Source organism: Emiliania huxleyi (assembly GCF_000372725.1).
Source record: "Emiliania huxleyi CCMP1516 unplaced genomic scaffold EMIHUscaffold_4, whole genome shotgun sequence".
Classification (NCBI taxonomy): domain Eukaryota; phylum Haptophyta; order Isochrysidales; family Noelaerhabdaceae; genus Emiliania; species Emiliania huxleyi.
In genome coordinates, this window is record NW_005198966.1 from 1,905,338 (window position 1) to 1,931,989 (window position 26,652).

At 64.8% G+C, this 26,652-nt stretch overlaps 9 protein-coding genes across 9 annotated transcripts; 5 read left to right on the forward strand and 4 right to left on the reverse strand.

Moving 5' to 3' along the window:
* Positions 1-6,326: 6,326 nt before the first annotated feature.
* Positions 6,327-6,622, reverse strand: EMIHUDRAFT_196666 (hypothetical protein; the record flags this gene model as incomplete). Its single annotated transcript, XM_005770785.1, has 2 exons — positions 6,327-6,341; positions 6,470-6,622. 2 exons carry the CDS (start codon positions 6,620-6,622, stop codon positions 6,327-6,329), a joined length of 168 nt encoding a protein of 55 aa, XP_005770842.1.
* Positions 6,623-6,776: 154 nt separating this feature from the next.
* Positions 6,777-7,676, forward strand: EMIHUDRAFT_61710 (pyrroline-5-carboxylate reductase; the record flags this gene model as incomplete). Its single annotated transcript, XM_005770786.1, has 1 exon — positions 6,777-7,676. The coding sequence occupies one exon, from the start codon at positions 6,777-6,779 to the stop codon at positions 7,674-7,676; it is 900 nt and encodes a 299-aa protein (XP_005770843.1).
* Positions 7,677-8,283: 607 nt separating this feature from the next.
* EMIHUDRAFT_196668 (hypothetical protein) lies at positions 8,284-11,691 on the forward strand (the record flags this gene model as incomplete). Its single annotated transcript, XM_005770787.1, has 3 exons — positions 8,284-10,023; positions 10,627-10,953; positions 11,674-11,691. 3 exons carry the CDS (start codon positions 8,284-8,286, stop codon positions 11,689-11,691), a joined length of 2,085 nt encoding a protein of 694 aa, XP_005770844.1.
* A 1,858-nt stretch (positions 11,692-13,549) lies between these two features.
* EMIHUDRAFT_432412 (hypothetical protein) lies at positions 13,550-14,289 on the forward strand. The gene is made up of 3 exons (XM_005770788.1): positions 13,550-13,778; positions 13,845-14,017; positions 14,106-14,289. Exons 1-3 carry the CDS (start codon positions 13,592-13,594, stop codon positions 14,163-14,165), a joined length of 420 nt encoding a protein of 139 aa, XP_005770845.1. The 5' UTR covers positions 13,550-13,591; the 3' UTR covers positions 14,166-14,289.
* A 207-nt stretch (positions 14,290-14,496) lies between these two features.
* EMIHUDRAFT_96137 (hypothetical protein) lies at positions 14,497-15,959 on the reverse strand (the record flags this gene model as incomplete). Its single annotated transcript, XM_005770789.1, has 4 exons — positions 14,497-14,683; positions 14,758-14,881; positions 15,048-15,111; positions 15,159-15,959. The coding sequence occupies 4 exons, from the start codon at positions 15,957-15,959 to the stop codon at positions 14,497-14,499; spliced, it is 1,176 nt and encodes a 391-aa protein (XP_005770846.1).
* A 403-nt stretch (positions 15,960-16,362) lies between these two features.
* Positions 16,363-17,162, reverse strand: EMIHUDRAFT_96138 (glutathione S-transferase; the record flags this gene model as incomplete). The annotated part of the gene is made up of 2 exons (XM_005770790.1): positions 16,363-16,581; positions 16,686-17,162. The coding sequence occupies 2 exons, from the start codon at positions 17,160-17,162 to the stop codon at positions 16,363-16,365; spliced, it is 696 nt and encodes a 231-aa protein (XP_005770847.1).
* A 131-nt stretch (positions 17,163-17,293) lies between these two features.
* On the forward strand, positions 17,294-17,996 carry EMIHUDRAFT_196672 (hypothetical protein; the record flags this gene model as incomplete). Its single annotated transcript, XM_005770791.1, has 3 exons — positions 17,294-17,521; positions 17,595-17,649; positions 17,803-17,996. The coding sequence occupies 3 exons, from the start codon at positions 17,294-17,296 to the stop codon at positions 17,994-17,996; spliced, it is 477 nt and encodes a 158-aa protein (XP_005770848.1).
* A 438-nt stretch (positions 17,997-18,434) lies between these two features.
* On the forward strand, positions 18,435-21,959 carry EMIHUDRAFT_196673 (hypothetical protein; the record flags this gene model as incomplete). The annotated part of the gene is made up of 12 exons (XM_005770792.1): positions 18,435-18,519; positions 18,736-18,911; positions 19,020-19,109; positions 19,206-19,290; positions 19,368-19,420; positions 19,642-19,734; positions 19,808-19,992; positions 20,078-20,297; positions 20,444-20,575; positions 20,648-20,695; positions 20,763-21,473; positions 21,870-21,959. 12 exons carry the CDS (start codon positions 18,435-18,437, stop codon positions 21,957-21,959), a joined length of 1,968 nt encoding a protein of 655 aa, XP_005770849.1.
* Positions 21,960-22,369: 410 nt separating this feature from the next.
* EMIHUDRAFT_196674 (hypothetical protein) lies at positions 22,370-23,001 on the reverse strand (the record flags this gene model as incomplete). Its single annotated transcript, XM_005770793.1, has 3 exons — positions 22,370-22,743; positions 22,820-22,853; positions 22,930-23,001. 3 exons carry the CDS (start codon positions 22,999-23,001, stop codon positions 22,370-22,372), a joined length of 480 nt encoding a protein of 159 aa, XP_005770850.1.
* Between the last annotated feature and the right edge of the window lie 3,651 nt (positions 23,002-26,652).

The following is a 26,652-nucleotide window of genomic DNA, read 5'->3' on the forward strand; positions in this document are numbered from 1 at the left end:
TTCATGCTAAGCATTTTTTCATGCTGCTATATCTAGATATGTCCTATGATCATCTCGGCGGCACGGTCCACGCCGAGGCAGGGCATGCTCGGCTTCCCTCTATCTTTCTTCTCATAGTATCCCTGACTGACCGTGTTAGCCCAGCACGCGCGCTGCACCTTCAATTTTTTTGAGAGGGGTTTGCGCAGCGGCCCGAGCTTTAAAAAGAAAAAAAGAAAGAAGCCAAGGTGGAGGCGTGTCACCCAAACGATGTCAGCGTCATCGCTCCTCAGCATGCGTCGCCGTTGCTCAGACCTTCATCGCCGCCAGCCGCCGGCGGTCTCGGCACCCATTCTCATCAGTCGCGAAGAAATGTTCACTCAGTCTAGTCCATGCAGCATGCGCCGGACTGGACTCGTCGCTGCCTCTGCCGACCTTGCTGCTGCTGCAAAGCCCACACGCGTCCACTCCTGGTGCACTACCTTCGCCACTTACCGCTGTCGGAAGGGAAGCGCTTCTCCCTCGCAACAACGCCGCCGCCGCTGCCTTGGTGGCCGCTCTCGTCGCCGCCACCATCGCCGCCTCCACCGCCACCGCCACCATCCGCCGTGTCGCCACCTCGCTCGCGCCCTCGCCTCAACTCCTACGCCAGCCTCGCCACCGCCACCGCCGTCGATACCCAATGTCCAACTCTCAAAGTCTTTAGTTGCGATCAGCAAAAACACAACGACATGGTCGCAGCTGCAGCTGCGACAGAGCGGTCCAACTCTCCTCTCCTCTCCGAGAAATGCGCTGCGACGCGGCGGCCGGCCGGCCGCTCGCCGCCGGCCGCCCGACGCTGGCTTTGGCGCTTCACGGGCTGCGACGAGGCCGGACGGCGTCGCTCACTCCGACGAAGCGGCCCGCTCTGCCTCCGGCGCTTCCTTCCAGCGCCCCTTCTTGAGGAGCACGGCGCCAGAGTCAAAGATGCGCTGCAGCCAGTGGGTGTCCTGAAACTCCGCCTTGAGCGACTTGCGAAGCGAGTCGATGACGACGAGCGGCGGGACCTTGCCCTTCGCGGTGCCGCCGTGTAGCATGCTCGGGTACGACGTGATCGTGGGCGACGTCTCTCCGACCCTCTTCTGCGCGGTCTCGGCGGCAAAGTTCTTCTTCTCCATGATGGTGACGTGGCCATTCTCGCGCTCGAACTCGACGAGCTTGCACTTCTCGCACTTGTCAGGCTGGAGCGACGGCCAGCAGCCAAGAGCCTCGTACGAGAAGGTGGCGAACGTCGATGACTCGCACGCGGGCGGCTTGTACGCGAGCCACGGCAGCCGCACCTCCATCCGGCCGGCCTTGAGCACGCGGTTGCCGTTGTCGTACCCGGTGATGTACTCGACCACCGTGTCATAGTGGACCGGCCCGCCTCCGAGCACGAACTGCGTGTCGCCGCCGCGCTCGAACAGCCGCGACCAGTAGTCGACGACCGGCTGCGACTCGATCGGGTCGAGGACGCGGATGTCGTTGAGGAACGCGAGGCAGCGAGCGCTCGACGAGCCGGGCGAGGTGAGGCGGGCGCGGACGGTCTCCTCGCCGTACGGCTTCTCCTTGCACGCGCCCGAGCCAAACTGCACGCCCTCGTTCCGCTGCGCGAGCAGCTCGCGGTGCACGAGGCTCAAGAAGGCATCGCGCTTTTTGGGCGTCTGGATTGTGCCGTCGCGGTAGCGGAAGAAGAGCTCGGCCTCGCCGAACCCGTTCACCTCTTTGCTGCCGCAACCCTCCTCTGCGAGGCGCCCATCGGGCATGATCAGCTTCGAGAGCTCCGTGATAAGATCGTCGCCACGCACGAGATCCTCTTGGCTGAGACCCGACGGGAATCGCATCTGGCCCGTCGGCGCTACAACCAGCTTGCGGAGCGCGTGCTGCTGCTCCTTCTCCAGCGCCGCCCGCCGCCGCCACTCCTCGCGCCGCGCCGCCATCTGCACGGCCAGCTCGCGCGCAAAGGCGACCACTGCCTGCTCAAACGCGCAGCTGCCAGAGAAGTCGCAGCGATCGACGTCGCCTGGCCCGTACTCCCAAGGGAGCAAGCCATCGGGGCAGCGGTCGCTGGTGTCAGAGTCGAACTCCTTTGCCGGCGTCGCCACCGCGCCGCTGCCGCACGCCACCGGCGGCTTGCGGCCGTCTTGCGTAACGTACATCTGCAGCGCGGGCAGCAGCTCCTTGACCACCACCCGCGTCATCTCGGCGAGGAGGCGCGCGACGAGGGCGAGGGTGGCGATCGGCGTTTGCCACGTGCCGAAGAGGAACCGCAGCGCCTCCTCCATGTCGCCGTCGGGCAGCATCGTGCGCAGCGTCGCATGCTCCTCCTTGTCGACGAGAGCGGCAGCCACCGGTGCTAGCAGTCGAGACATCGACGGCAGCGGCTCCGCGCCGAGCGCGTGGAGCAGCCCGTCGAGCAAGCGGAGGCAAAATCGCTCCACCGAGAGCCGGCTCTCTCCATCCGTCGGCACCTCGCTCTGCTCGTGCACCGCGACGCAGAGGTTGCCGCATAGACGGTCCGCCGAGTCGGCCAGCCCGTCCTCGGAGATCGAGCGCAGCACGGCGCAAGCCGACTTGAGCTGATCGATGCGATGGCTCAAGCCCACCGCGGCCACCTCCACCGCCCACGCGAGCAGCTCGGCCTGCACCGTGCGGCACGGCTGGCCTCCGAGCGTGGCGGAGGCGGCCTGCCTCAGCGCGGCGGCGCCGATCTTGCCGCCGCCGCACGCTTGCTGCGCCGAGGCCGCGTGCACGAGGAAGGGCGAGGGCTCGCCGCCCACCTCCCCCGCCCAGAGCAGCCCCAGCACGTGCTCCTTCAGCAGCGCGAAGTCGCCCGGCCTGCACGACGAGGACAGCCTCGTCAAGGTGCAGGCGCTGGTCGCGCCGACGCTCGACGGGTCGAAGCCCGCCGCGGTGAGGTCGTCGAAGCTCTTCCCGAGGCCGCCGCCGACGAGCATCGCGACGAGCTTGTCAACGCGGTCGCCGGCCACGCCGAGCGCGACCTGATCCAGCGGCTGCATCATCGCGCGGCTGCGCTCCAGTCGCTCCCCCGCCTCGCGTGCCGCCTCCGCATTGCGGTAGGCACGCAGGCCGCCCGCCTCCGCCACCTCCACCGCCCACGCGAGCAGCTCGGCCTGCACCGTGCGGCACGGCTGGCCTCCGAGCGTGTCGGAGGCGGCCTGCCTCAGCGCGGCGGCGCCGATCTTGCCGCCGCCGCACGCTTGCTGCGCCGAGACCGCGTGCACGAGGAAGGGCGAGGGCTCGCCGCCCACCTCCCCCGCCCAGAGCAGCCCCAGCACGTGCTCCTTCAGCAGCGCGAAGTCGCCCGGCCCGCACGACGAGGACAGCCTCGTCAAGGTGCAGAAGCTGGTCGCGCCGACGCTCGACGGGTGGAAGCCCGACGCGGTGAGGTCGTCGAAGCTCTTCCCGAGGCCGCCGCCGACGAGCATCGCGAGGAGCATGTCGACGCGGTCGCCGGCCACGCCGAGCGCGACCTGATCCAGCGGCTGCATCATCGCGCGGCTGCGCTCCAGTCGCTCCCCCGCCTCGCGTGCCGCCTCCGCATCGCGGTAGGCACACAGGCCGCCCGCCTCCGCCACCTCCACCGCCCACGCGAGCAGCTCGGCCTGCACCGTGCGGCACGGCTGGCCTCCGAGCGTGTCGGAGGCGGCCTGCCTCAGCGCGGCGGCGCCGATCTTGCCGCCGCCGCACGCTTGCTGCGCCGAGACCGCGTGCACGAGGAAGGGCGAGGGCTCGCCGCCCACCTCCCCCGCCCAGAGCAGCCCCAGCACGTGCTCCTTCAGCAGCGCGAAGTCGCCCGGCCCGCACGACGAGGACAGCCCCGTCAAGGTGCAGGCGCTGGTCGCGCCGACGCTCGACGGGTGGAAGCCCGACGCGGTGAGGTCGTCGAAGCTCTTCCCGAGGCCGCCGCCGACGAGCATCGCGGGGAGCTTGATGACCCAGACGCCGGCCGCGCCGAGCGCGACCTGATCGAGCGGCTGCATCAGCCGCTTGCCGAAGGCGAGCGTGTCTTCTGCAGAAGGCTCCGCAGCAGTGGCTCCCGCGACCAGAGACGACGCGGCCGCGGCCTCCACCTTCGGCCGCTTGCCTGCGCGAGGGCCGCCAGCCGCAGCACCACAGCCGCTCTCCTACGCGGGAGACACGGCCGAGTGGAGTAAGCCGAGTAAAACCCGTACGGGAAGCCGCTTTGCCAACGCCTCTTGGGAGCCGTCGCCGCCACATCCGCGCTGCCCGCCGCAGCCGCCGCCGCCCTGAATCGCCTGAGACCTCTTTGCGGGCGCGTGCGGCCTAGAGCTGCGCCTGCTCGCCGCCGCCACCTCTTGTCTCCCCTTCGGCGTCGGCGTCGCGACCGCTTCGGCGTCGGCGGCGGTGCCGGCGGCGGTCGGGCGCCGGCTCTTGTCGTTCGCTGTCTCAGCGTGGTTGTTCTCCATCGATGGTTATCTGGCTCGAGTCCTCCTTCCTCTCGCGCCTCCAGGCTCGGGGTATTTTTTCGTGACTTATGTGATTATATATATCGCGAACCTGCAGACGCCATGGTCTGAGAAACGACGGCTAGTTTTCGCGGTGTTTTAATTTACGATTTACTCCTCCTCTCCAGAAATTTTATCCCACCCCGAAACTGCGCACATCACCTCATGCTGCTTTCGCCGCCGCCTGAGAGGAGGATGTACAGCCCCCTCTCTGGAGCTCATTCTCGCACTGTCGGCTTGTGTCGCGCTGAGCGTGACGGCAGCGTCTGCCCCGACGCCTACTGCAGCTGGGCGTCGACGGCAGCGTCTGCCCCGACGCCTGCTGCGGCTGGTTGCCGAGCTCCGACCGCTCCAAGCGAGTCGAGGCCAGCCTCCATTAGCGGCGTCCGCAATCATGCCGATGGTCGACTCGAGCGACTCCATGATCATCTCGAGCTTCACGACGCGGCTCTCAGACGCCCCGCCAGTCGCCGCCGCCGGCGCCGCCTTGCGGCAGGCGTGTAGCCCGTGCCTGCTGCTGCAGCAGGTTGGTCCGGAGCACGAGCGGGAAGAGCATCATCAGCGGCGACAGAGCGAGACAAAGCGGAGATGATGAGAAGCGAGTCCTTTTTCTTTTTTACCCATATTGAGCCAGTCTGCTGTGCCCCCTACCGCCCCTCTGCACCAAAAACGAAAGAACATATGGGGTCATCTCGGGTCATCTACTACTCGATCGCCGCGATGGGTGAGCGTCCGTCTCCTCAGTCCGGTCGCAGGCTGCGGCGAGCCGCCCGTTGGCGCCGTCGGAATGGAGTCGGATTCAAGCATAGAGTGAGAGAGTCAGCATTGTCGGATTGAGTGCTTAAAGTAATTTTCTGCGCCCCGTACCCGGGCGGTAAACATTAAGGTAAGGTACGGTAAACGTCTTCACTACAGTGGGTTGCGGGCATTAAGAAATAAACAGGATGCCGCGGCACGCCGCCGTTTCTAATCCTTTCCACAGCCCTCATCCACCCCACGCCGTGGTTTCTTAGCTCCGGCCGGCACTCAAGCCAGAGCCGGCCCGACCGAAGGAAGGAGTTTTACTCGAGTAGGTGAGAGGTAAGCTGCGGTCCGCGAGGGCGATGCCAGAGTCTGCCGCCGAGTCGGCTCTCTGAATGTGACGGGAAGACGCACACACGCGCGCGTGAACAGGGCTCCAGGCCCCAAATGACGTGTGAGTGTTAGATTTGTTTGGTATTGCTAAAAATCTCTCTCACACGCCTCCATCCACTCCACTCAGAACACCGCAGACTTGAAAAGTGACAAGTGCGCGCGCCGCAGGCGAAGAGAAAGTTTGAGCTGCAGCTGGGGCTCCCGTTCACACTCGTATCTGGCCTTTTCTCGGGGCCGCGCCTGCGGCGCGCCGTGGTTTCTTAGATTTTTGCGGAAATCGCTTGGTAGGGTTTCTTAATGCCACGTTTTCTTAATGCCCGCAACCCACTGTACTCTCTGACTGAGTGAACCGGTGTGCGTTGATACCGTATCTGATACCGGGAATGTTGCACGCGGCGCCCTCGCTCCGGTGTCCTTCGCGTAGTACCAGATGGCGTGCTGCGGATCGTTTTTCCAGTGGAGCTTTCCTAGAGCTAGAGCCATAGACGGACTACTAGACCAGACCAGTTGAGGCTTGAGCTTAGTAATGTGTGGTGCCGTACAGTGAAGTGTGCTTCTGATCGTGCCAAACATCGATAAGCTTACTTTACCTCTAGACCTAGAGCCCCCCCCAGCAACGCCCCCCCCCCCCCCCCTCTCACAGTACCTCACTTTCATCGAAGCGACGCGAGACGCGTGGGGCGGCTGCCTTCTACACTTCTCGAGTCACTGCGCGCCGTCCTCTTCTTGACGCCGCGCGCCTGCGCCTGCACCACGTCTCCGCCGCCCGCCGCGGCGTGCGCGGCCGGCGGCGCCGCCGCCGTGGGGAGCCAGCCGATGTACCCGAGTGCGTGCATCTCGACGACAACCTCAAACGCGATCAGCAGCACGATGGTCATCTCGATGAACATGGAGTGGCGGTGCTGCGCGTCCTCCTTGAGCTGCTGCGCCGTCGCCTGCGCGTAGTAGAGCTGCTGGTTCACCGCGTCGATCCGCGCCTCCACCTCGTACTCCTCCACCATCGCGTCGTACAGCTCCTACTCTAAGCAGAAAAGAATTGCCGCCTTCCGATCAACCTCGGCGCCTGCTCGCTCTCTGCTGTCTGTCGCTCACCTCCCTCTCTCTCCCGCACTGGCCTGTGTGTATATGCTCCGCCAACTCAGCCGCCGCCTCAGCATGAGCTCCAGCCAGAGCCGCATAGCGAGCCGCATAGCGATGATTGGCTGCGGCAAGATGGCGGAGGCGCTTGCGGACGGGCTGCAAGCGGAGCTGCCCGGCCTCTCTCTCTGCGCAGCTGACGTCAACCGTCACCGAGCGCTCCTCTTTCAGGAGCGATTCGGCGCCAGCGTGCACGAGAGCGCCCGCGATGCGGTGCGTGGAGCCGACCTTGTGCTGCTGGCGTGCAAGCCACAAAACATAGCTGCAGTAGGGAAGGAGCTGTGCGGCCACATCGACTCCGAGACCGTCGTGCTGAGCATCCTCGCAGGCACGCCGCTGAGCGTGCTCTCGGGCAGCCTCGGCGTGGCGCGAGTAGTCCGGTCGATGCCAAACACGCCAGCTGCGGTCAAGGAGGGCATGACAGTCTGGATGGGGACGCAGAGCGTCTCGGATGCCGACCGGCGGCTCGTTTCTCGTGTCCTCGGCAGCCTCGGCCAGGAGCACGAGGTGGACGACGAGAAGTACCTCGACATGGCGACGGCCCTCTCCGGGAGCGGCCCCGCCTACGTTCTGCTGCTGATGGAGAGCATGATCGAGACGGGCGTACACCTCGGGCTGCAGCGAGACGTCGCGACCAAGCTGGTGCAGCAGACTGTCAAGGGCACCGCCGTGTACGCAGGCTCGCCGGAGGGCATGAGTGCCGCCAACTACAGCGCCCTCCGCTCGGACATCACCTCTCCGTCTGGCACCACCGCCTCCGCAGTGTACACGCTGGAGCGTGGCGGCTTCAGGACGACGGTCGCCGACGGGCTTTGGGCGGCGTACCGCCGCTCCCTCGAGCTCGGCCTGCAGGACAGCAACGTCGGACCGGACAGGTCAAAGCTTGTGGGCAAAGGCACGGACCGGTCGAAGCCCTAGCGCATGGCGGCACCGCTGGGCGCTCGCACAGTCCCCCACGGTGTAAGCTCGCCGCACACACGCCCAGCCCTCAGGTACGTGTATGTTCGAGAACACTCAAGAGAGACAGAGGTGGATGCGGCATGGCTGGCCGGCCGGCCCACGCAACTGCCAGTACCAGCGGTGTCTTCGATGAATTGTGTTTCCGTGTCTCAGAGAGCAGATAAAGGTTTTAAAGCCGTGTGTGTACAATAAAAGTAATCTCGGTGAGATAAAGAAGCCGTACTGCCGTACACACTGTCACTGACGGAGGTCCCTGACGTATCAGTTATCACATATTAGGAGCAGCAGGGACCCGAGGGAGGGACCATGTCGCATGTGGAAGACGGCTAGTGCTAGTCCCCCATCGGGAGGTGACGACCCCGGCTCTATAGTCGCCGACCACAACCCACAAAGAACCCTGCACAAAAAAGATAGATCGCAAGGGCGGGGACCTGTTCCTTTTTACCCACCTCGCACAGTACGAGAGAGGTGTCCGTTTTTATTTATTTATTTAGTTATCACCGCCTCTTTTGAGCGGCATGGAGGCCGCGCGCTGCTAGCGCGTCGGCGGGGGTGGCGCTGCCATATGCAAGCGCACTTGAGGCCGTCTGACGGTCCTGGTCGCTTCAGCAACGCCACTACACCCCACGAGTGTCGCTCGTCTGGAAAGCGAGGGCCTCGTCTCCAGCCCGGCTGCGGCCGGGCACCTGGCGTCCACCACGGGCGTGCACAGAGGGTGCAGCGGTGGAAGATCCCAACTCATGTCATCTACTCGCAGAACGCACGTGGGCTCAAGACCGACAGCGCTCTCACCGAGGCTATCGACGCTCTCCGACACCGCTCAGGCTTCTCTGCCGGGCTGCAGGAGACGTGGAGAACGGGCCTGGAGGAGATTGAGGAGGACGGCTTCGTCTTCCTCGGCGCTGCACCCGCTGTACAGAACGGACGCGGCTCAAAAGGAGTCGGCATCCTGCTCTCGCCACTGGCTGTCGCTGCGTGGCGAGCAGCTGGAGCCGTTGTGCACAACGACGTAGGCCCGCGGGTTATCGCAGTGCGTATGGAGGTTGAAGATTCGGCTGGCAGGAAGCAGGGACTGTTTCAGGTGGCGTCGTATGCGCCTATCTCGACAGCCCCGGACACCGAAAAGGACGAATATGAGACCGCTCTCGCCTGTGTGCTCTCGCGACGGCAGTCCGGCGACATTGTGATTGTCTGTGCTGACACCAATGCGAGCATTGGACGCGGCTGCCTTGGCGGCCAAAATGTCAACTACGGTGCGGTCGGTTCTCATGGTATCGACTTTCTCAATGACTCTGGGCGCCGCCTGCGCTCGTTCATGGAGCTGCACGACCTTGCTGCACTGTCCTCGTTCTTCAAGAAGCCGTTTTACGGGACGTGGCTGCACCCGTGCAGTAAGCTGCAGAAGCAGCTGGATCACATCATGATCTCTCGATGCGACTTGAAGAGATTCACAGACGCCGGGGCATGCTGTGGACAGTTGATCGACAGCGACCACAGTGCTGTCTTCTGCAAGCTGCGCTTCACAGTGCGGCTTCGACGCAAACTGGAGCCGCGTGCTCAGCTCGCTCGACTCGACACCGCACCGTTGCTGAACCAGGACCAGGCGGTCCAGTTCGCTACGGATGTGGTGACGAGCCTCGGCACATCCGACGCCTCGGCCGTATCGTACTCAACACTGGCCAAGGCGGTGGAAAAGACCGCTGCCGAGACGCTCCCCAAGCATGAGCGGCCTGCGCCGCTGTGGTTTGCGGCGAAGGAGGGCGTTTTGCGTGCCGTCATCGCGAACCGCAACGCCACCTTCAACGCTCATCAGCGGCAACCGACGGCGGACGCTGCCGCTCAATATCGAGAGGCGCGCTCACGCGTGCAGCTCGAAATCAGGCGTGCCAAGTCGGATTGGATCCTCGGCAAATGCACCGCCATCAACGATGGCATCTGCGGCGCCACGGGATCCGCGGCCGCCTGGGCGACCGTAAAGGTGCTCAAGGCTGGCCTCGCGCCGCCGCGCCGTGCACCGCCGGCAAAAATGAAAAAGGCCGATGGCTCTCTCGCTGACACGCCAGAGGAGAATGCGAGCGTCTTTGCCGACGCGTTCTCCCAGCTGTATGGTCGAGAGGCGTCCTTCGACCCCTCGGTGCTCGACGACCTGCCGCAGAGGCCGGTCGCCGTTGGTCTTGACCACGTACCGTCGGACGACGAGATTCAGCTGGCGACGAGCAAGCTGCACGCTACTGCTCCGGGCCCATCAGGCCTGCATGCACGGCTGTGGCAGGCTCTCGTGTCGACGAGCGACGGATTTGGCTTCGTGAGACATCTCGTGCAACACTTCTGGGAGACCGAAGAGTTGCCCGAGGGGTGGGAGACGGGGCTGCTCAGTATCCTGCCCAAGAAGGGTGACCTGAGCCTCCCTGGAAACTACCGTGGGATCATGATGCTCGAGACGGCGTACAAGATCGCTGGCAACATCATCCTCGTTCGGCTCAAACCGATCAAGGAGGGTGGAACGCTGAATCACGAGAACCAAAACGGCTTCCGGCCGAACCGTGGCTGCTTCGACGCGATATTCTCGATCAAAACGCTGATCAAGAAGCGTCGAGAGCACGGCCTCGAGACCTGGCTGTTGCTAATCGACCTGGTCAAGGCGTTTGACCGTGTACCGCGCGAGCTGCTTTGGCGCGTGATGCTGAAGCAGGGCGTGCCTCCCAAGATCGTCTCGCTGCTGAAGGCGCTGCATGCGACGGTCAAGGTCCAGTTCGAGGTGGGTGGCGTGAAGAAGGTGATCGACTCGATTATCGGCGTCAAGCAGGGCGACCTACTCGGCCCCGAGTTGTTCATCTTCTTCATGGCGGCGGTCATGGAGACGTGGCGCCTCCACCACGACTTCGAGCTGTGCGTCGTCCGCTCGAAGAACGATTTTGTCCTCACCGGTCGGCGCCCGTCTACCGTCGGCGATGTTGAGTTCTCCCTCAGAGACTCCATGTACGCCGACGACGCGGGCCTCGCCTTCTGCTCTCGGCGCGGCGTCGAGGTCGAGACGCCCAAGGTGGTCGCGCACTTCGCTCGCTGGGGCATGGAGATCCACGTCGGCAAGGACGGCTCCAACGGCGAGCCTCGCAAGGACTCGAAGTCGGAGGTGCTCTTCTGCGCGGCGGCGCCGACCTCGTACAACAACCCCGCCACCTACGACGGCGCCGACCTGTCCGACATCAAGCTGCCCGGCGGCTGCTTCATGCCGGTCGTGGACCGCTTCAAATATCTTGGGAGCTACCTCAACCGCGACTGCAGCGACGGGCTCGACGTCGACAGCCGGATCGAGTCGGCAGGCCGAGCTTTTGGCGCTCTTCGGAAGTGCCTTTTCAGCTCGAGGGACGTCTCGTTTGCCGCCAAGCGCGCGGTCTACACCTCGCTCATCCTCTCCATCCTGCTCTACGGGTGCGAGTGCTGGGCGCTCACCGAGCGCCTCCTCCACCGTCTCCGCGTCTTCCACGCACAGTGCGTGCGTGCGATGTGTCGTGTCACTCGCAAGCACGTGTGGGAGCACCACATCACGACTGGCGAACTCTGCGCCAGGCTAGGTCTCGACTTCATCGACTACTACATCGACCGACGCCGGCTGGGCTGGCTCGGGCATGTCAGCAGGATGGATTTCAATCGCCTACCTCGTCGCATGCTCTCATCGTGGGTGCCTCACGGCCGGCCGATCGGGTGCCCCAACATGACGTTTGGGCGCAGCATCCGCACCGCGCTCGACAAGTTCCACATCGACCGCTCGAGGTGGCCCGAGCTCGCCGCCGATCGCTCGGCCTGGCGCCAGACGCTGGAGAACAGGCGCCCGCCCGACGCCTTCTTTGCCATGCCGGCGAGGGCTAGGCCGCCCTCCCCGCGCATTCCGCGCACTAAACCAGTGCGCTCATGCTTGGCGAGAACCAATGCAGCGATGGACATCTCGCTACAGGCGCTCGCGGGGTCGTGAGTGGGGGTCCCCACTGCTGCCCCTCTGACTATACATTTGTCTGTGGTGATGCCTTTCCCTGAGAACGCACACAACGCCTCGTGTGTAATGCCCTGTGTTCCGCGAGTGCGTGTGCCCCGTCGTCCATGCTAGGACGTGTGTAACACTGACTGACTGACTGTTCGGATTTTCGCTATTTGGTCGTGTGGGTGTGAATTCCGGGATTAGTCAACGGTACCGCGTCGGCGACGCGGGCGCCTTGCGGGCAGCCAGAGCCCTTAGCCACCCTTTTATTGCGCGGTCAAAAGAGAGAAAATAACAAATCGACAACTCCCTCTCTCACATGACAAGCGATCCCACGACAGCGAGTGTGGGGACTACATGATCCGTACGTGAAGGGTGGAGGGGCCCGTCCGCAGAGCTAGGCGGCGCGGGCACCCCCCACTGGGGCCGAGGACAAGAGGCCGTTTGCCGCTTGCTTGTTCTTGATCCAGTTGGTGCGCATCTTGCGCGCCTGCTTGTTGATGTTTTCGGCGTCGCCCGCCACCGCCCGCCATGGAGATCTGCTGCGTGTGGTGGACGACAAAGCTCAAAGGAGGAGGCGCTCGCCGACGCCGCCCCATACACCGTCCGGTCCGTGTTGGTGCCCACCGCTTCCTTGGCGAACACGTGGAGGAACTGCTTGCATGGTGGGCGGCGCAATGCCACCCAAAGTTTCCACGAGCACCAGCCGCACTTGGAGCACTTGGAGTGCAGTCGGTAACCTCACATCCAGGGCCGAGGAGCTAAGAAGCGCACCCAGCGGGCCGGATGATCGGGATCGGGTTGCGGGCTAGAGAGCCCTAGCCCCGGGGGTGCGCGTTCGCAGGGAAAGGGCCGTAAAGTAAACACGGGTCTCCGAGGGTTGGACCCGCGTACCGGGTTTCCCCTTAACTGCAGGACACCTCCTCCAATCGGAGCTACTGGAAATCACACTGTACACCACGCCCAAACACACAGACACTTGCTTAGTCCTCGGTCCCGGAGCTCCCCCTTCCGTCCTCCCGGGGCTCCGGTTCTCCCCGATTCGTTGCTTCTTAGTTATGGCTTTCTTGACCCACTTCGCGTCGTAGTACTGCGCCCCCCTCCACTTCCAGCCCGTATCCGTCTTGACCCACCCCTTTCCATACGCGTGGTCTTTGACCCATCCCTTTCCAGTCGAGTGGTTTGGCCTAAGCACCTTATTCTCGAATATCTCCGAGAATATAGATGGTCCCGCGCACTTTCGTATTCGAGAATATTCTCGAGAATATAGATGCCCCGGCCGACTTTTTCTCAAGAATCTACGAGCTTTCTTCAGCCCTTGACCTTGGTTGACCTCGAGTCTCTTGAATATTCTCGACGTTACATCGCGGCGCCTAGAACGGTCTTGACTACAGCTTCTCGAGGCAGCTCTTTTGCCCCCTCAACAGTAGGTTTTGGGTCGATGCAGACGGAAATCTTTAAGTTTTGGACGTTCCTGAGCGGTTGGGAGCACAAACCTATACTTTAAAGCGATTTTTGTCGTCCGCTGACATGTCGCGTGGTGAAATAGTGGCGAAAATATTCTCAATATTCGAGAATATTCTCGAGAATATAGATGGTCCGGCGAGAATATAAGCAAAAGAATATAGATATTACTTGGCGAGAAAAGCGTGCTTAGCCTAACGAGTGGTCGAGCGGTCCGTCCACCTGACGGCCACGCTCCTTGCACCCCACGACCCCCGTCAACGCCCTGTCTAGCGTGTTTCCAAAGCAAAAGAGAAATGGCGCTCGATCCCACCGTGGAAGTGTGGCGGCAAGAAAAGAGGGGTTGCTCCCCGAATGTCTGAAAAGAACTCGATCATACTGCGATCCGATGCTCTCCGCCCTGCGGTGCCGCTCAACGAGCACGCTGGCGCGCATGGGCTCGCGTCACTGCTCATATAAAGGGCCGCCGCTTGCGCCGCACAGTCGGCCTAGCGAGGCGACCGTCAAGCGCCTCGCAGCTGAAGCCGAGATGCAGCAGAAGATGTGGGACCTCTTTGTGCCGGAGGGCGGCATCCGGTTCGGCGACCGCCGCTTCTGGGTGCTGTTATCCATCGTGCTGGGCGCGCCGCTGCCCACTCACGCCCTTCCCTCCTAGCCGCCGCAACCGACTCTTTCTTTCCTGCCAGGGCTCCATGCAGCAAACATGTACAAGGACAGCCGAAAGCCGCGCGATCTGGGGCTGCCGGAGGGCGCGGTGCGGAGGCTACCCGACGGCGGCTTGCTGCTGGCCGACGGATCGATTGCGAAAAATGCCGAGGCAGCACCCGCGGCGCAGCACACGTTGCATCGGGTCAGGGAGGTGTGACGCCCTTGCCGCCCACCCAGCGCCGCCGCCGGCCACTCTCAGCCCCGTCGCTCCAGCAGCTCCCGCGCCCTCCGCCTCGCAGGCCGGCGAGGACGACACCGCACTCGGAAGTGCGCTGCGGAAAATGAAGGACGCTGTGTGAGATGTTGTGTGGCGTGGTCGGAGTGTGTTTTTCGCGCCCGCGGCTCGCCGCTGCGAGTCGCGGTGCGACGGGACCGACGTGCGACGACGTACCCGCGCGCGCGGCCGCGGGGGGGGGGGGGGGCGCGAGCCTAGCGAGATTAACAGTAAACAGACAGCCAGGGCACGCGCGGCGCCGGGGACGCCACTTTTTTGCGGCATATGCGCATAATATTGCCCATGCGATGGGACTCACGGCCGAGCCCCCGGCGGCCCCGTCGCGCAACCGACCGGGGTGCGCTGTAGAGGGTGCGCAAGAGTGCCAGTCTCGTGGAGAGAGCCCGCGGCACGTGTCAGAGGTCGAGCACCTCCCGTAACCTCGCGATCCGCCTCGAGCGGCGCGCGAGCAGCAGCAGCAGCGCGGCCCACACCACGTCGTACGCCTTCCACTTGAGCCACGGCTCGAGCTCGTCGCTCGCCGCGAAGAAGAGCTCGAAGAGCCGCGCCAGCCAGACGACCCACTCTGCGGCCGCGCCGTCCCTACAGGCTCGCCACGCTCGGCTCTCACGCACCGTCGGCCACATGCCGCCCTCCTCGGCCTCAGGCGCACGCACCGGGCGGCGGGCAGCAAGCGGACGGCCCACCGGACAGCCCTCTCGCGCCTCGCCGCCGCCGCCTCGTCCTCCTCCTCCTCGTCCGGCCCCGCCGCGGCCGCCTTCTCCGCAAGCACCGCCGAGCCTGGGGCGTGAGGAGGGCGGCTGGGCGGCGGGCAGAGCGGCGGCGCTGCCCTCTGCGCCCTGCCTGCGCCGGTGCGAGGACTGGACCGGACGCTGTCCTTGCCGGCCTCTTCATACGGCAAGTAGGACGACGACCTGCAGCCGCGCGGGAGAGACGGATGCCCCACCCGCCCCGAGCCCGGAGGCGGCTAGCGGGCTGCTGAAGGTGCACGGGAGGGCGGCTGAGGGCGGCTGAGGGCGGCCAGAAGGCTACGAGGGAGGGGGGGGGGGGGAGGCACAGACGTCTCGTCGACGCCGCTTCCCGAGTCGGCGGCGCCGGCGTGAGGCGGCGGATGCGCCTTCGAGCACACGTCCGGACGAGGATCAGGGCGGAGGCGCAGGGGGCGCCGGCAGGCGCGAGCGCGTTCTGCCCGCTGCAGCCGCGCGACTCGCTCGGCGACGGCCAGCTTTGCAAAGCCGGGCGTGGCGTCGGGAGGGCTGGCGTCCGCTCTCCGCGGCGGCGGCGAGGGCGTCGATGGCGGCGAGGCGGCGGGAGCGCGGGGCGCGTCGGCGACAGAGGGCGGCCGCGAGCCAGACGAGGACGAGCCGGCGCGCGGAGAGGGCAGCGCTGAGGGCGGCTGCAGCAGCAAGCGGACGGAGAGCCGGCAGACAGAGGCGGCGGGCGCAGCCTCGTGCAGGCTGGAAGGGATCTCCCGCCGCTGCTCGAGCGCCTCCACCACCTCCTCCTCCTCGAGCGGCGCCGAGAGGATCAGCACCCGGTCCTCGTTGAGCGAGCTAACAGCGAGGAGGCTGCCCGGAGGCCCGAGCAGCGACAGGCTCACGCGGAGCGTGCCGCCTGGCGGGATGGCTGCAATGTTCGGGCGCACGAGCCAGCGCCGCGGAGCGTTGGTCTTGGCCTTGTAGCCCAGCGGCACCTCGGATGTGTTTGCCAGCAGCAGCGTCGCAGTGAGTGCCGGCGCCACCATGTCGAACTCCATCTCGCTGACGCTGCGCTCGGAACCGAGCTGCAGCGCCGGTGAGGTCGTGAAAGAGGCGTCCGACAGCGATAACGGCAGGGGACGCTCCGCCTCGAGGCTCATTTTGCCCGCTCGAGGCTCAAACCGAAATCGGCCGCGCCCGGCCTCTTGAAAAGAATTGATTCGGCGTCCGTACAGTCAGTGTCGTGAGGGTGAACCCCCTGCCCAGCCCCCCTCCGTGTCGCGATGCGCTCCCCGCTCCCGTTCCCCTGTGTCCCTGATCGTCCTACAAGATCCTGCTTGTGCAGGTGGGGACCCTGTCCTTCTCCCACCCCTCGTTTGGCGTGTCCGTTGTATTTATTTATTTATTCGTGCGAGACAGAAAAGAAGTCCCGGGGCTTCCCATCTTTAACGGGAGTTGAAGGAAAGAAACACCGTGCGAAGTGGTCGCGGAGAAATCGAACTCGCCTTAAAAGCCGAGCGTCGCGCGAACGCTTGCGGCATATTCGGGCCAGTCGAGGAACGCCTAACGAGCCAACGCGGCAGTGGTGCGGCAATCGCGGTGCTGAGCCCTCGGCTCCGCGCCTCCCTGCGCCCAGCCCGCCTCCTTCCTCCCCACGTCGCGCCACTCCCTCATGTGCCCCAAGCCAAGCACGCGGTCGTGGTGCGCGAGAAGCAGCGGGAACGCGCCAAAGAGCGCCTTAAGTCTCTCCTCGCCATAGACGTGGCGCACAAAGTCGAGCACCTCGAGCGGGCGGCAGGGGAATCAGCGGTGGGGAGCGGGCAAGGAGAAGAGAGTGTTCCTCATAGGTGAAGGGTCTAGTCCTTAGAGTGAGACGCCTCATACACGGCACAGTCGGCCAGCGACGGGGTCGCGCCCAGAAAGTAAGGCTTCCCCTCGCCCAGCAGCGCCTCCCACCGAGGCGCGAAGCGGCCGAGCAGCCCTTTCGGCGACTGAAGCTCCTCGAGGCAGCGCTGCTCGTCGAGGTGGAACGGGAAGCTCACGAGCGGGCCACGGGCGTCCTGCGTCGCTGCGAGGATGTGCCCGCAAATGTACTGCTCCTTTGGCATTTCGGGCCACAGGCCACAGCCCTGCGCCAGGTAAACCGCGGTCGGAGTACCCTGCACGAGATTGAGCCCGTCTGCCTCAACGAGCGGCACCTGGTCGTACTCCAGCTTGCCGGAGGCCTTTAGGGCATCCATATCCGCCTTCTTCTCAAGGTAGTTGCCGACAAATCGCACACCTCCGCAGGCGAGCACGACTCGCAACGGCTCACAGCGTCCACGGCCGCGCCAATATGTCACGGTCGCGGCTGTCAGCGCCATGCACAATGCCGGCGAGCACAACTGGATTCCGGCTCCCTGCCGGAGAGGGGGTCTGCGTACACTGACTCGCGGCAAATTTCCTACCTACCGCACAGGGAAGCAACTATCCGGTCTATCCCCACCAAAGAAGAATGACGAGGTGGGTGAATGGCGCAGAAAGGAAACGGTCGACCCCGTCGGTGAACGCGACGCTGCCGCTGAGCAACGTTCAGGCCCGGCCCCCTGCCGGGGCCGTTCGGCCGATGATTTCGCGACGGCAGGGTGACAGCGGCGTGCTGCCAGGAGCGGCGCAGGAGCCACCGCTCCCGAGCGCCGGCTGGGGTTACCTCAAGAGTGACACGGCAGCACTGCCCCTCGAGGTGGCGCCCCGCCTGGGGAGGCACGGCCGCCTGCTTGCATCCCTGTATTAACCGTCCACCCTGTCCCGCCTAGTCTGGGCGCTGCTACACGGTTGGGCGCCGGCCCGATTCCGACCTCGTGCTCAAGAGTCGATCGGTCTCAGGAGAGCGGAAGCAGAACGCATTGCACGCCGAGCCCTCACCAGCCACACCCACCCACCCTCCCACCCGCTGCCGAGAGCAAAGATTAGCTGCTCCTTTGGGCCTGTTTGTGTGCAGCATCTGGCCCTTCTGTCCGACAGGCGAACATGCGATGCTCGAAGTCGATGGCTCTGGCCGCACCGCGGCTCTCCGTGACCTGGGGTCGCTCAACGGTTGCTTCCTCAACAACGTGCGCCTGCGCGACACGCGTGAGCCGCTGCGCCACGGCGACAATGTCCGATTTGGCTTTGACTCCCGCGTCTGGACCGTCGATTGCACTGGCGAGACGCCCTAGAAGTCTCGCTCGATCTCTCTCCCGCCCCCCCCCCCCTCCCCCGCAAAACCCGACCGGTCCTTGACAAGTCTGGTCGCGGACGTCACGACCGCTATCCTGCCTTAGGTGAGCGCCTTGCTGCTGAAAGGGCAGCGGCTGCGAGAGCATCCTCCGCAGGACAACGGGCTCAGGCCTCTCTCTTGCAACCTTGCGCCAACAGGGAGCGCGACGCATCACGCCGCCGCATCGCCACCGTAGGCTCATGCAGCTGGGCTGCCGCGCGATGACGGACGCACCGCGTGGTTCAGCAGCTCGTCTCAAGGCGCGAGCCCAGTCCGCCGACCGCCTGCTGAGCTTCAGTCTGGCGCTCGGCCCAACGAGGCCTTCTTTGCACGATCCGTTTCCCCGCCGCCAGGGCCGCCGCCGCCACCACCGCCGCCGCTACGCGATTCGGAGCAGATGCGAACGAGCGAATCGTACGAGGGCGAGCCTGTTGAGGGCCCGTTCGGGAACGTGCCACCTCCAGCGAGAGCGCCCCTCCAAGGTGCCCCTCCGCCGTGGCGAGATGGTGATGCTGGCAAAGACAAGGGCGTTCAGGGTAGCAGCTCCATCCGGCATGAGCTCGACACGCTTCACGACCAGGTCCGAGCGATGAGCGCTTCCGTGCGCGATGCCGAGGAGCATCCCAAATCGCCCCTTGGGAGGCGCGAGGCGCGGCGGAATGCCGCTGCCGCTGCCGCCGCAGCTGGTCGCTCCCCAGGGGCTGAGTCATCGCGCGCGGCACGGCTCGAGGCAGTTGCCGTTACGCAGCAGCAACAGCTGCTAGCGGTGCGGGCGCGCCTCAGTAAGACCGAGCGTCGGGTACTAGCTCTCTCGCAGCGCGACGATGGCAAGGCAGTGCTTCTCGCTGAGGCAGAGGCGCGCTCGGCGACGCAGGTGCGCCGTCGAGGGAGTTAGCCCCGTTGGAAGCAAGAGGGTTGAGATACACACTCGGCCAGAGTACTAAGCGGTGCGTGGCGAGACTTGATGGCATCTGTACGCTAGGCGTGCCGCCTTCGAGACGAGGAGGTGGCACAGCTTCGTTCTTCGCTTGCTCAGCTCGAGTATGCCGCAGCTGCAAGCAAGGTGGGCGCGGTGAGTGGGTACGGGAAGAGTGACTTTGGCGGCAGCCTCGGCAGCAGTAGTGGCGGCGGCGGCAACTGCGGCGCGCTGCCCGCCGAGCTGCAACAGTTCGTGGTTGAGCGCGCGCGGGAGGTGTCGATGCTGCGGGAGAGGCTTGCGCGCGCCCAGAGCGCAAATCAGGCCTCCTCTCGACGTTGGGGCAGAGTTTCTCCTTTTCGACACGAGTCTTCCCCAACCTCTCTCGAGTGTGACTCTCCCATTCAACCATAGGCGCACTCGAGCGCGAGTTGATCGCCACAAAGAAACAACGGGAGGAGGCAGAGGTGGCTGCCAAAACCGCGTACGAGGCTGAGGCACGAGCGCGCGAGGCGGCGTCTGAGGCGGCGGCGCGGGCTGAGCGCGAGACGGCGTCGCTGCACGAACAGGAAATCTGCGCATCGGACCGGAAACCACCCATGTCCATGTACTCTAGTATCCGACCCAACGCACGCACGCCGCGCTCACGAGTCAGATCCTGTGGCTGATGCCTCAACACCGCACACAGGTCGCTGCCCTCGCGGGTGCCGGCGGCGAGGGCGCACGCGGCGGACGCGCTAAGGCAGCGGAGTTTGTGGTCTCTCGACTTCGCGATGCCTCGGTGCACAAGAGCGTCCTGGCCGAGAGGAGGGCTCGAATTTGATTGGGATAATCGTGGTGAGTAGGCTCGGCAGGCGGAGCTGTCCATCGAGGTTAGCTCACTCCGCGAGGCGCTCGCTGCGAAGGAGACCGAGCTGAAGGCCGAGGTGGCGCGGCGGACCTCGGTAGAGCGCGAGGCGCTAGCTGCACCCCGCAGCGGCGAGCCCGAGTGTGCCACCATCGAGCGCCTGCAAGACGAGCTTCGCGAGCTGCGTGAAGGGTGGGCTCTGCCCGTTCGCCCAACCAAGATACCCCAATCACCGATGTTTGACGCCCCCTCTCGCGATCGCTCGATCGTGGCGCAGGGCCGACCCTGAACGGCGGGAGAAGGAGGGGGCCGTGGTCCAAACGCTCTTTGCCGAGCTGCACGCGGAGCGCAAGCACGTGGCCGATCTCGAGGCCTCGAGCGGAACGCAGCACCTCGGCAACGAGCTAGGTGTCAACGCCGTCCTCGTTCGCTACAGGCGGCGCTCGCCTTTGGGAGCGAAGATCTTGAAACTTCGCTCCTCTCCCTGCCCACCGACGGTGGTTGCACGCAACCCGCCTGATGCACGCCAGTAGCGCTGCTGAGGTTGCGTTTTGCACTCGTAGGCGGGCCAGCCGAGCGTGTGCTCGCGCAGGCAACTCTCCCGATCCCACTCCACTAGCCGCACAATCTTCTCTCTCCGCAGTCCACTTTCCGTGACATGGCCAACAAGTCTCCCTTGCCTGCCCTGCAGCTGCTGCATGGCAAGGAACTGGAACTGCGACAGATGGAGCATCAAGTAGCCCTGCTTGGCGAAGCCGCACTTGCAGAGCCTCCGGTCGCCGAACCCACCGCCCAGGCTTCAGATCCCTCTGCGCATTCTTGCGCCAACGCCGCTACTGCTGCCGAGGAGCAAGAGAATGGAGCCCAGCAGGCGCGCATGGGCCAGGATCGCACGGTTCTTTCACTCCTTGAGCGTTTCCATGGTGGGATAGGTCCCGCCACCAGCGCCTTTTGTCCAACAGCCGCTTGCTGCTGCGCCGCTGCTCAAGTCTGCTCCCCCGCGCGAGCCAGCTCGCGAGACCGCCGTGGTTGTGGAGGCACCGGAGCCAATGCCAACTCCATCACAGGCCGAGACGGAGGCAAAGCGTGTCAACGAGGTGACCGGCGAGGCAGAGGAGGCCAGAGAGGCCATGGAGGCCGAGGTGCCGCAACGTGCGTTGGCCGTGGATGAGCCCAACGGGGAGGGGGGCGACGCAGCCACGATGAAACCTGCTGGCTCTCCGGCTTCTGTAATCGAGGTTGCGGGTGAAGCAGAGTCTATTGGCGGGGACGAAGGCGAGCTAGGCAGGCCCGGGTCCGCGGGCGAGGAGATAGCCAAGCTAACCGCCAGCGCACCGACAGAGGTTCAAAAGGCGGACGCACCAGAGGCGGTGGATGTCTCAGACGTTGTGCCAGGAGCAGGTAGCGAGCCCGTGGTGGGCGAGACTGAGGTGGCAGCTGTGGGCGAGGAGGTGGCGCCAGGATCGGCAAATGTCGGGGGCGAGGCGACGCCGCAAGGTGAGGCGGTGACGGAGGAAACGTCTCTCGATGGCACAGATGCGGAGGCCGAATCAGGCGCCGAATCAGGCGCGGTTCGCGTGGAGGCTGAGCATGATGATGCGCAGACGGAGAGTGTGATTGACCCCCCGACGGACGCGGGAGAGACAGAGGCGGGCGAACTGGGCGAGCCCGAGGTGGCAGAAGAGCCGGGCAAGACCGAGGCGGAAGATGCAGAGGCGGAGGCGGCAGAGGAGGGAAGGGAGGCCCAAGAGGCAGTGATCGAGGCGGATGGGCATAGAGAGGGTACGACAGAGCCTGACGCGGAGGCGGCGAAGCGGGAGGAGGAGGGCGGAGAGGAGGCGGAAGAGGCGGAGGGCGACAAGGAGGCGGCGTCTGAGGAGGCTCAAAAGGCGTCTGCGGATGCGAGCGAACCGGCCGGTGCCGGCAGCGAGGAGGCTCCAGGCGAAGCGGACGGTGGTGCAACAACCGAGGACAGTGGAGCCGAACCACAACCAGGCGCCGGGGGTGGGGCCGCGCCGCCGCCGGTGGCTGCACCTGTCGAGTCGGCGCCCGGGGGAGGGGAGCTGCAGGGCGAGGGGCCAGAGGCAGAGATAGCTGCACCCATCGAGGCGGCGCCCGAGGTAGGGGAGGGGTCAAAAGCAGAGCCAGAGAGGCGGTAGAGTAATGCTTTTGCGCGTGAAGTGTTACTACCGACGCCGCTCACCCGCTCTGCGACGCCACATAGAGCGCCGAGAAGCCCTTTCCCAATTACAAACTCACGCGTTACCCTCCGACTCGGCATACGTAAGAGCCGTGCGACGCTCACACCACTTCGACGCGCTCGATCATAGTCGGCAGAGCCCATCATTCGCCCACTGGGCTGTGGCAGATCCTCACGGCACTCGCGCCGCGCATGACGCCTACGTCCCTCGTTCTCTCATACTGTGCAGAGCGTGGTGCGGTCGGCGGGGCGCGGCGGGTCAAGGGCTGGCGCCGATTGGCGATTCAAGCAACCGAGGAGCCCGACAGATGTCATGTGCGTGTTCTCGAAGCAATCGCGGGATGGTCGCGTTTAGCTTGTCTCACGTCATCAGTGGCTCCCATGGTCAATCATCGCCAGCTGCAGGTGGTGCGAGAGGCTGTTGGCCCAAGCCACGTCGCTGTGCTCCGCGGACTGCGTGCGTCCGAGAGCCTCGGCCAGCAAGACGGCAAGCCCATGCTTGCACGCGAGCGCGTCCGGCCGTGTGGCGACCTTGTGGCAATACGAGGCGCACGTGCAAAAGCTGGGCAGGCACACGTGCGGGTGCGCCCGCTTGGAGCCACTCGAGGCGCTGACAAGGTGAAAGACCCGGCGGCTCTCTTGCGCGACCACGCGCTGCACGGTTCGATGGTCCACAATTTCGGCGGCGCCTTGAAGCGCCTCAGGGCACAGGAACGCGAGCAGCTTCCAGTGCCGATCCGAGGCTGCGCGGGAGGGCGCCGGGAACGGTGAGAACTGTGGAGCGCGGTGGCGGGCGGCGCGGTGCGGCGGCAAACACACCGCTGCCCGTCGCAGCGATATCGTCGCAGACGCCCTGCAAGAGGGCCAGGGAGCTCTCGGGCAAAGAGCTTGCCGACATCGCACAATTTTCGCGCCGCTGGGTTAGCGACTTGGGCTAGGGAGGGTACGAGTTCGGCTGCCTGCTGATCTGGCAGTGTGTCCAGAATGTACAGATCGGCCATGTTATGTAAATACGCGCCCGCGATCCATAGTGCGTCGGCCAGACGTCGCGTATTTCGGTGTCGTGCCCAAGCCAAGTGGCGCCTGAGGGAGCTACAAATGTCTTGCGTATTACGAGTCTGTCTTCTGCATCCACCTTCGGCCGATCGGGGTGTGCCTCTCAGCCTGACAGCAACCCCCGGACAGCGCCTGACAGCGCCCGACAGCCTGACAGCGCTGACAGCACTTTCTCCGACAGCCTGACAGCACGTATCTGACAGCCTGACAGCAGAGTCTGACATCAGAGGTGCTCCGTCGCTGCCAGGCCCCAACGTGACAGCCTGACAGCTGCCCGACAGCCCGACAGCGCACAGTGGCCTGACAGCAGCGCTGACAGCCCGACAGCCCGACCAGCCCGACAGCAGCACAGACCGTACACAGGCCGTGCAGCCTCTTTCTTGTGCCCCATGAGGGTATAACAAAACTATTCCATGCAAAGACATGAGCATGTGCATGTCATGCACATGTACATGTGCATGTGAGTGTGCTGTGGTCCATGCAGTGTCATGGGATGGTCATGCCTCATGGGTCTCTCTCTCAACCCTCCCGCCCCACCTCTGCGGACCCGCGGCTGTGCTACAACTACAAATGAAGCTACCAGCTAGCCTTCTGGGGCCCTACAGTCATATGCCTACGGCGTCTGGATGGGGGTGGCCGCCGCCGTCTGTGCCGCCGCCGCCGGCCCGCCGCCTGCGCCTGCGCCGCCATCTGCGCTCCCCAGGCGGCCGCCGCTGCCGAGTTGCTGCTCCTGCTGCTGCTGCGAGGACTCGCAAGCCAATGCGGGAGGAATTCCGCCCGTTTCGACGGCTCAGGAAAGGGCGCTCAAAAGCTGGGAGGTGAGGAGCTTGGAGACCGTTGCTGCCAGCTCCTAGCGAGTAGTGTGTGCCCGGGGAGTGCCGCTGACTTGGAGCACTTGGAGTGCAGTCGACCTCGGCTTTTTGACCGCGCAAGATAAAAGGGTGGCTAAGGGCTCTGCCCGCAAGGCGCCCGCGTCGCAGACGCGGTACCATTGACAAATCTGCGATATACCCCCACACGAGCAAATAGCAAAATCCGAATACCGTGCACAAACTGGGTGATGTCGGCCGGGCAAGCCATCAGCTGGTGCCAAGACAGAAGTACAATTGAAGCCAACACGGGATGGATTGCCGACGGGCAAGCGTATCATTGGCGCCCCCCCCCTAAGCAGCCCGTCGATGCAGGTGGCCCGCGCGGCCACGGCCGCAACGACGCGTCGCCGGCGGCGCTCACTCGAACCCGAGCCCTCCGCGACGGCAACGCCAGGTCGTCGCGTCCGCCCCGCTAGCCCTTGAGCACACCTCCCGCATACCGATGACTGCACTCGGCGTCCACCGGCGGGGGACCATGGAGGAGCGGTCAGCAGTCTCGACTTTCCGACCCGCGTCTGTCCTTCGTGCACAGGTACTAAGCACATCCTACTCTCGCTGCTGGCTGTCCACACAGCCAGACCTAGACACCTGCCCACACATCGGATCATTGCCCCCTCTGTGCCCATCGCCCCACTGGCCCCTTCCCCACGGCCCTCGCTGCGCCCTGCACAGAGCCTCCCCGACGGAACGAAGAAACACCCGGGGTGAGGAACCACCTCGACCAAACAGACGGCGCGGGGCCAGCGCTCTCAAATGCGCCCCAAACAGGACTGCCATTCTCCACGCCGACCGCCGCCCAGCAGCTAGAGCTGGCAGAAGCCGACGTGGCCGACGTGCAGCCGATGCAGATCGACCCGCCGGGCTCCGGACGCAACCTCGCCGTCGCCCCCTGCTCCCCCGCCGCTCCCGTCCACCACGCCGCCGTTGCATTCGATCAGCCGGTGCAGCAACAACCGGCTCGGGGGTCTATTGCAACACATATGGAGAGCTTCCTGCGTGACCTCGGGGAGGCGCGCGACGCCTGCAACAAGCTGCCTTTTGACGATGCGCTGCGCTACAAGATAGCTACCGAACTGGATCGCATCGAGGCTGCTCCGCCTCTCGAGCGCATGTTGGTGACGAAGCCGCTGATCGAGGGGTGGAGGAAATTGGTCAGTCGGCAGAAGGATCCGTCCATCAAGACGCGTCGTCAGGCTGCGCTCACCGCCATGCTGCGCGTCGTCGACCGCCTGTCCGCTCGGGGGCCAAGCCAAGGCGCTGCGTGCCCGAGTAGCCTTGACGCAGCCAGCCCCATCCGCCCCCCTTGCTCAGACTCTTCCTGCCTGACTGTAGAAACCAGAGGGTTGAGGAACCACCCCGACCCAGTCAATGGCGCGTCGGGGCCAGCGCCTTCAAATGCGCCCCAACCCTCCTCTGCTGCCGCCTCATCCTGCGCTGCCACCGGTGCGCGCCGGCTTACGGCTCTCCGGGCACACGAGGACACATGACGGAAACGGCTTCCCACTGTCCGCGCAGGTGTGCGGCGCACGTCGAGAGCGACGGCAGGGCGTGCTCCCGAACGTCTCATAGAGGAGGAGCCGCCGGATGACGATGCGACAGCACGCCAACAAATTCCGGCGGAGAGTCCGGCCGCTCGGCTTCGGCGGATGGTGTACGAGGTCTACCTGCGGCATGGGGAAGTTGTGTTGCCGGGTGTGGTGAGGGCCGAGATTCCGGGAATTGCGGTCGACGCATCTGACAGATCGCGTCCGCTGGAGCGAGCGATCATTGCAGCGAGGAACCGGTGGCGGGCAGAAGGCCGCCCCCTCCCACGGTCGTCGTACACGACGGACGACTTTCCCATGCGTGAACGGCTGGACCGGCTTGAGCGCGCGATGGCCCTGCTTGGAGAGGAGTGCCCGCCACAGCATGCCGGGCGAGCGATCCGCTCGTCTCCTCTGTATGCCGAGTGGGCTGATCTCAAGGCGCGCTTCGCGGCGATCATCGACCCCGACAAGCCGTTCGATTCGGAGAGCCCGGGCGACTGGGACCGTGTTTTTCAGCGGTTCCGAAGATGGCGCGCGAAACTTCCCCGCATCCCAACAACACGACGGGACAACGCCGAGCTGTTTGGCTACGAGCGCGATGGCAGCTGGTCGGAGGAGGCCTATTTTTGCGATCGGTTCGACCTCCTCGCGAGCGAGTGGGAACAGAAGCAGCGAGCTCTCTCCGTTCCGCGGCGGTGCGCCGCGTGCGCTGAGATTCGGCCGGACTGGATGACGACGCTCAAGTGCGTCGACGGCAGCCCGGGCAAGGAGCCGCCCGGATGGCTCGAGAAAAAGTGGGACAACGAGCAGCAGCGGTACGTGGTTTTCCGGCCGGACGATCTGCTCGATCGCTATCACGGTAAGTGGCTGTGCACTCGCTGCTACAGCCCGCTCAGCGACGACGAGCGACGACTGAACATCCTGAAATTCTCAAAGGAGAACCTGATGCATCTGCCATCGCTCGACGACGAAGGGTTGCCGCAAGTCTTTCGCGACTACTGGTCTCGCGACGCCTCGAAGTCCAAGCAGGCGAAATACAGCTGCTGCGGATGGCCATCCCAGCTCAAGGTGCTCAAGCACGGCGGTGTGCTGTCGAAGATGCACTCTGTTGTTGTGCCAAACAAGGTGACCAAGCTCACCAAGTTTCCTCTGGATCCGGCGCACAGCGGCGTCGTCTTCTATTTAAAGCGGACCAAAG

Excerpts from the sequence above, each read along its gene's own strand:
- EMIHUDRAFT_432412 (XM_005770788.1), top strand. The coding sequence starts at position 13,592 with ATGGGCTCGCGTCACTGCTCATATAAAGGGCCGCCGCTTGCGCCGCAC. Across the intron at positions 13,779-13,844 it reads GCTGTTATCCATCGTGCTGG|GGCTCCATGCAGCAAACATG; the intron begins GCGCGCCGCTGC and ends CTTTCCTGCCAG. Across the intron at positions 14,018-14,105 it reads CGTTGCATCGGGTCAGGGAG|GCCGGCGAGGACGACACCGC; the intron begins GTGTGACGCCCT and ends TCCGCCTCGCAG.